The following is a 7,397-nucleotide window of genomic DNA, read 5'->3' as shown; positions in this document are numbered from 1 at the left end:
AGAAAAAGTGTCGTGTACTGTCTTCCTCCTCTCTCTCTCTCTCTCTCTCTCTCTCTCTCTCTCTCTCTCTCTCTCTCTCTCTCTCTCTCTCTCTCTCTCTCTCTCTCTCTCTAGGATGTGGATAATTCTATTTCGGTTACCAGTGGACCACGTGGCTGTTTTCCACGTGGATCCAAAAGTCCCAAATATAGCCTTTCGCTCAGCGAGGGCGGAGGTCACATCTGATATCTCGCCTCGTTTGACCGGGAGTTCGTGTGAAGCACCCGACGCGGTAAGGTCAGCTCCGCCGTCCCGGGCGAGCCAGCTGTGACTCGCATACCGTGATTACCCGTATAACTAGACATGTCTCGTGTGTTCTTATACTGCGTCTGTCAACTCTTAGGAATAAAGAGTGAAAGCCGTTAACAAGTATAACTACCCTCTGTTCACCATTGTACTAAGGATGAAAGCCTATTACACTCTCTCTCTCTCTCTCTCTCTCTCTCTCTCTCTCTCTCTCTCTCTCTCTCTCTCGCTCTCTCTCTCGCTCTCTCTCTCTCTCTCGCTGCCTATTGTACACCATTGGCGACTCGGAAAGCGATCACTTTCCTATTGGTATTAAATAAACACAACATAAACACCTTCAAGCATTTAAATTTTACATAAAATGATCAGACTGGGTCACCTTCACAAGGAGCGTCAAGCTCGAAGATGTTGGGAAAATTATTGATGATAAAGTATATAATATTCAGTATTCGACCTTAGCAATACCCATTCCTAAAACTTCGACAGATAGCGTTAAACTTAGAGTTCCATGATGGACACCAGATTGCCGCATGGTGTTAAGTGAAAGCAATATGGCCTACAGGCTTTTCAAAAATAGCATCAATAATTAGAATTTTTGCACTTGCAAACTAGTAAGAGCTAGGGCGCAGAGAACAGTAAGACAAGTAAAAAGAGACTCCTGGCGGTGCTTTGTCTCTACAATTAACAGTAATACATCGGTATCGCAGCTTTGGCCCAATTAAAATGAACAAGATAAAAACATTAATTAAAAACATTCATGAGGGAACAAATTTCGATTCACCTGCAGACATTGCTAACGCACTCGCCAAGTAATTCTCATACACAAGCAGCTCACGAAATACCATCCCGCATTCCTGACCACCAAGGAAGCGGCTGAGCTGCAACGTGTGCACTTGGCCACAACATGTGATTACAACCAAGACCTAACAATGGATGAACTTTTCCGAGCCCTAGAAGCTGTAGAGGAACGTTCACAGGCCCCAAGGAGATTCGACGTGAGATGATAAAGCATCTTAATTGTGATGCCATGATTAAGTTCATAGAAGTGTACAGTGAAATTTGGAAAAGCCAGACTTTTGCAAAGTCATGGCACTTAGCCCACATCATTCCCATACTGAAAGAAGGGGTTCATCCCAAATCCGCCATCTCTTACTGCCCAATTGCGTAGGCAAGTTGCTTATGCAAGATCAGGTCTGAACTGTCAACAGTAGGCTATTGCATTTTTTAAATTCTAGTATGCTAGTTGAGCAGTGTGGCCTCCGAAAAGGACACCAAACTTTTGATCAACTAGTAAAACTGGACAGTCCCATTCAAACAGCAATTGCCAAAAAATCTTCATTGGTTTACTCTTTCCAATAGTTTTCTCTATTTGAAAACTATGCTAATAGAAACATGATCGGTTTCTGTTGTTTCATAGAAAACTGGAATTTTGATCTAATATTATAATCTATCTAATGTGCATGATTTAAAATTTCCCCCCTAGCTATGAAAAATTACATTTAGCCCTAAATAATGGGGTGATTTTCTTGTAATATTAATTCAATCGGCATTTCTATCTGATACAATAATGATTATGTTGACCTGAATGTATTTCTTTTTCTACAGGCGAGTAGGAACACTGCAATTTGTCAAGTATGCTTTACTTGTTATGACAGTGAAGCCAAGAGGCCGAAGATATTGCCTTGTGGCCATACTTTTTGCTCTCAATGTCTGCTGAATATCACGGAAAGAAATTATGGATCGATCGTGTGCCCTCTCTGTAAAAGAAAGACTGTTGTGACAGACCTATCACAGTTAACAACAAACTTTAGTATCCTAGATTTGACACCAGATGATCAACAAGAAGTTCAGCCCACATCAAAAGCATCGGCCAGAGCTGAGCAGAGACTTCCACTTTCTGCTGGGATTTGTGACGATCATGGCCAGCACAAATTGTTTAAGTGCAAGTCATGTGACAAGTGGATTTGCCATGTTTGCACTGTCCTTGAACATCCTTTGGATAAATGCAATATCATCTCAGTCAAAAAGGCTTTGGAAGAGATGAGGAACAATATGAATGCACAATTTGAGCAAATCATAATGGAATATAACCAAACATTCAATCACTTAGGAGTATACAGCAAAGAACTACAGACCTTGGAGAAGAATTACAAAAAAATGTCATTGGAAATGGGGCATGTTATGAGGCAATACGAGGAGGCAGAGGAAAAAGTGGCTGGGGAACATCTCAAGTTAGAGAAAGCACAGAAAGTAGGCTTGGCCAACCTTCAAGTTATTAAAGACTTACAAAATCGCATGTCAAACCTTTCTGGTATCCAAGAAACTGAAGACTTAAGTCAGACTGTTTCTCAATACAAGAAATCTGTTCAGACATGGATGCCAGATATACAGCAGATGAGAAGTGGCCAGGACATATCACTTAAATCTCAGGTAAATTAAAGTGAAAGTATTTCTTCACAGAAAACGTTAGAGAATGATCATGTAACTCATTAGGAATCCTTCATACTTGTAGAATTAGAAGTGGACACAAGATTGATTAAAATACGGAATAGATTTTGAATATTCAGGCCAGTGACATTGCAGCAGACAGTGAACACATATAAGTATTGTTCAGTATAAACAGTGACGCATTTACATTTTCGGAGTATTACTGTGGCCTATATCATTTTGTCTTAGTTCCCAGACAGAGCACAGGTTTCTACCTGTTGAACACCCAGGAATGATGATTTTCTGTAAGTGATAATTTTGTTACATTATAGAAAACAAACAAATTACATGGGTGTGTATATGTAGAAAAATGTGTCAGTAATATTGTTACTGTGATTTTTCAGATGCAAAGCTTAACTAACTTCTCAATGGAGTTGTTAAACTGGAACACCTTGAAAAATCTGGAATTAGATCAGCTCCAGTCCATTATTGCCTCTGCCAGAGAATCTGTAAGTGTGAGAAGAGCCGGTTAAGTAAGACTATGGGTGAATTATATTAACAAGTCAGTGTGACAAACTTTACATTCTTTTGAACTTATGGCTGGTATTATTAATAACATTTTGCCCGTACACACGAACCTCCTATAGTATATTTTTATATTGGTAATATTAATAACATTTTGCCCTTACACAGAACCTCCCACACTATATTTTTATATTGCAGATCATGTTATCATTGATCACTCTTGCAAAGCCATTTATATTGGTAGAGAAGGACAACCAGAACTTTTATGCCAGTGTGAGCATGCAAGATAACAATACAGCCCTAGTTGGAGATTTGTACCCATCCAAACCCTGTTCTTCTTCCACTACCACCATTATTTTCATGGTAGATCATTTGTTTATTCTTCCTTAAACTTTAGAATATGAATTAGACTTGTAATTTATGTGCTTCCAAATTTACTTCTAATATAAATAGTTGTTATATTTGAAAAAAAAATAATGTGGCACTAAAATAAGGTCTGGCAAGTTACAAGATCATAATGTTTTACACTTTTTCCTCTCTACCACTCTCTCGAATATGAATCTGAAGGAAATGTTGAGGAAAATACCTGATATATATGCAGTAAAAGAAGCACAAGGGCAGCTGAAATACTATCACTTGAAAAAAATTGAAAACGAGGACCGTTTCACGATGGTGCCGATGGATGACTCGGTGACTCTAGATCGCCTCCACCTCTTGATTCCGGTTAGTAGGACGAGATACTTTGTCTTCTGTGTAGTAAGATGCTCACGTCATTTGACCCCTCCACCTCTTGATTCCGGTTAGTAGGACGAGATACTTTGTCTTCTGTGTAGTAAGATGCTCACGTCATTTGACCCCTCCAATCCCTTGCTTCATGTTTTCTTGTTAGAAGATGGGGACTGAGGCTCAATGTAGGGGATCACCCCTTCCTTGGTCCTTAGCCCTCGCCTCAACCAATTTTGCATGATCTTTGTTTTCTCCCCCTTTCCTTTTCCTTCTCTTCTTCATCCCCTTCTTCTGTTCACTTATCATAATCGTCACCCCTTTTTGCCATAATACTGTATCATTATGCAATATGACCTTTGATGTCTGGCACATTTGTTTTGACCATTAACCATTCTGGAAATCCACAGATATCGCCTTTAAAAAAAAAAAAAAAAAAAAAAAAAAAAAAAAAAAAAAATCCTTACCTGGGGGCCTCACTCCAAGCCCCACTCTATCGCCATATTTTGAATATTCTGTTAATGACCTTAGATATTGACGTGGCAGAAATTTTCCAATAAATAAATATAAATCATGTCACTTAATTTGTCTGTTATCAAACAATCGGTGTTGATGGTTAAATTTGTTTCTTTGAGAAAATTATGGATATTGTCCTTCAGATTTTACCACTCAAATAATATCCCTTTCTGATGTACAGATATAAACATGGACACAAGTAGTGATTCTGATGGAATTAGAAAAATGAAATAAAATTTTACATATTGGTCATATATTTACCCAAATAAGGTGAAAAGAATGTAACCCATTAAGCTTGTACAGTTAATGGTTAAGAGATGTCCTTATAAGCAACGAAAATTGAACTCGACTAGATAAGGTAGGTACTTAAAACCTTATTCTTGTCTCTTTGAGAGGGTTTTCCTCTAAAGTCCAGAGCCACTCTGAGGCAGTCGTCCTCATAGGGAAGGAGAGGTCTCTCTCTCTTCTCTTCATGTAAACAGGACCTGCCAGATGTCAGACCAATTCACCTTTCGTATTTGCGTTTCATCTATCGCCACCATGGTCATATGACGGTATTCTCAGTCCCTGTCATTAAAAAATTATCACTTGTCTATATTCATAACTAGGGCTGATTGGATGAAATTTATTCGGGAGTTAACATTTGTGCAGACCAGGCCATGCTCACTAGTCAGAATAGAATGGGAGCTCAGGAGTGGGTTGCGAGATCCCATTTTGAGGTCTGGTGCTGCAGATGTGCTGAGACGGAGAGTTCTAAGGGGAGTGGGAGCCGATTGGTTTTGGCTGTTGATAAGGGAAGTTTGGATTAATGGTTCTCCTTCTCTCTCTCTCTCTCTCTCTCTCTCTCTCTCTCTCTCTCTCTCTCTCTCTCTCTCTCTCTCTCTCTCTCTCTCTCTGTTTCTTTCTCTCACTCTCACTCTCTCTCTCCCTCCCTCTCCCTCCCTCCCCCCCATATTCATTCCCTCCCTTGTTTTGCAATTTACCCCTTTTGCTTACCCTTTTACTCACTCTTCCTTTTCCCATGCATATATTATCCACAAAATCATCTGTTGTGTCCTTTCAGATGAATACCCTAATACAAGCTGGGGTTGTATGGGTTATGATCACCAAAGAGCGCTTTGGATATCTGATGAGGCAGGACGACCCAGAGTGCGGAAGAGAACCAACAGTGAATCATAGGTACCACCTTCATGCCTCTGTGGATCATCCTCCCCCAGGCGAGTCTGTCATTTTCAAAGTAAGTTCTGTTTCTGTCGCTGCTTATACGTCAATTTTATAATGAAGAATATGAGCAGAAACACAAATAAATACTTTAGATATGTTCTATGTATATTTGCATTGTGGCTGGAACACTGCCATGTGGCTTCTCAGTCCAGTGCGTCGCTCACTGGGCAAAGGTGTCGCTTCCACTGGTTCTTCATATGAATAATCCACTAATATAAATTTCCTTGTCGGTGGTTTTCGAATGAACAAGTCATTGCCATTGGCTCCTTCATTTAGCATTCTATTCCTAGAAGGTCTTTGAAGGACTGGGACATCATCGGCAGCTCTATTGATAAATGGTCCATTCAAGAAAGTTCCCTTGTTGGTGGGTCCTCAGTCAATGGGATCATCAGTGACAGCACTTCTAATGGGTGTTCCAGTCCTTTGTAGGTGGATATTCAAGTGACTTGAGTGATCGCAGGACACCCCATTCCAGGAATGGGACACTCCTGGAATTTCCCTTTATTGCTAATTCTCATGTGATTGGGTCATTGATGGAAGCCCTGTAGGTGATTATTTCTGTTTGGCTTTCGTTGTCTGTTGTTTCTCTACAATACTTGAGGGTGAAGAAAACACCATTGAAAACTAAAGTAAGTTCATTGGAGATCAGCTCTGACAAATACAAAAGGGAATTTTTCATGTTCTGCCCCACATACCAGGCTCTGCCAGAGAGAGTATTTCTGCCAAATATGCAAGGTCAGACAAAATAAATTATTATACTCTACAAATCGTACAAAGAATCTCATTCTTTTACATAGGCGATATGTTACACAGCATTATAAACTAAACATAATAACCTACACTTCACATGGTGTAACATATCACACAAAAGGTAGTGTATATAATGAGATCCCATAATTTTCACAAAATACGTACGGTAATAATGCCATCACAATATGCATTATCACAACATGGATCGTTAGCACAACTCATTTCATTATCGCAACTCACATTCTAATCAAAACCAACAATTTCTTCCCTGGAAGTTCCCTTGCTGGTGAATCCTCAGGCAGCTGGACTATTACTCTGACCCATAGACAAATGTTCCATATCTTGAATTTTCTTTGCTGGTAGCTCTTAAGGTGAACATTTGCTAAAGTTCCTTCGATTATTATACCTTGCTGTTGGCGCCTCAATCAAAAATTACACCTTTAGTTCATTTGTAGATAGTTTCTAGGGTAAATATGCCACTCCTAAAAGATCGTTTGCCAGTAGCTGCAGGAATAAATGCACCAGTTTCCTTGCTTGCTGGTGCTCAAACAAACATTATAGAGACTTCATGTAATTATTAACCCCAAGCAATCATGCCACTTCCAGAAATTTCCTTATTATCAGTTCAGTCTAATGTATTATCACTGACAGCTCCTTCGGGAGAGGCGATGTTTGTGAGTAAGAGAGAGAGAGAGAGAGAGAGAAAATGTGAATAAGATTATTAGGAATAAGGGATATGTCATGTCTTTATTCTCTTTATATTAAGACACAGCAAATTGTAAGTGCATTGATAGATTTTATTAGGAAATTCTATCTTTTCTTCATCAACTTGTATAATGTTCTCCTCCTTTGTGTTTTCCGACACTAGGTGGCTGGAAGAAAAGTGACCTATATCATGCTAGGGTGGCGCATCCTCATTTGAAGTGTATTAGACTGAACTACTAGCC

General features: G+C 39.5%; 1 protein-coding gene across 1 annotated transcript; it reads left to right on the top strand.

Annotated features, from left to right (window-relative positions):
* Window positions 1-1,889: 1,889 nt before the first annotated feature.
* LOC119573264 (E3 ubiquitin-protein ligase TRIM7-like) lies at window positions 1,890-5,713 on the top strand (the record flags this gene model as incomplete). The annotated part of the gene is given in 5 exon segments (XM_037920408.1): window positions 1,890-2,715; window positions 3,117-3,221; window positions 3,436-3,600; window positions 3,805-3,960; window positions 5,540-5,713. Coding segments are annotated over 5 exon segments (1,426 nt in total), but the record flags the coding sequence as incomplete, so codon positions are not given.
* Window positions 5,714-7,397: the final 1,684 nt, after the last annotated feature.

Source organism: Penaeus monodon, chromosome 5, assembly GCF_015228065.2.
Source record: "Penaeus monodon isolate SGIC_2016 chromosome 5, NSTDA_Pmon_1, whole genome shotgun sequence".
NCBI classification, from domain to species: Eukaryota; Metazoa; Arthropoda; class Malacostraca; order Decapoda; family Penaeidae; genus Penaeus; species Penaeus monodon.
The sequence above is the reverse complement of the archived record's forward strand: the minus strand, read 5'-3'. Positions and strand labels throughout refer to the sequence as shown.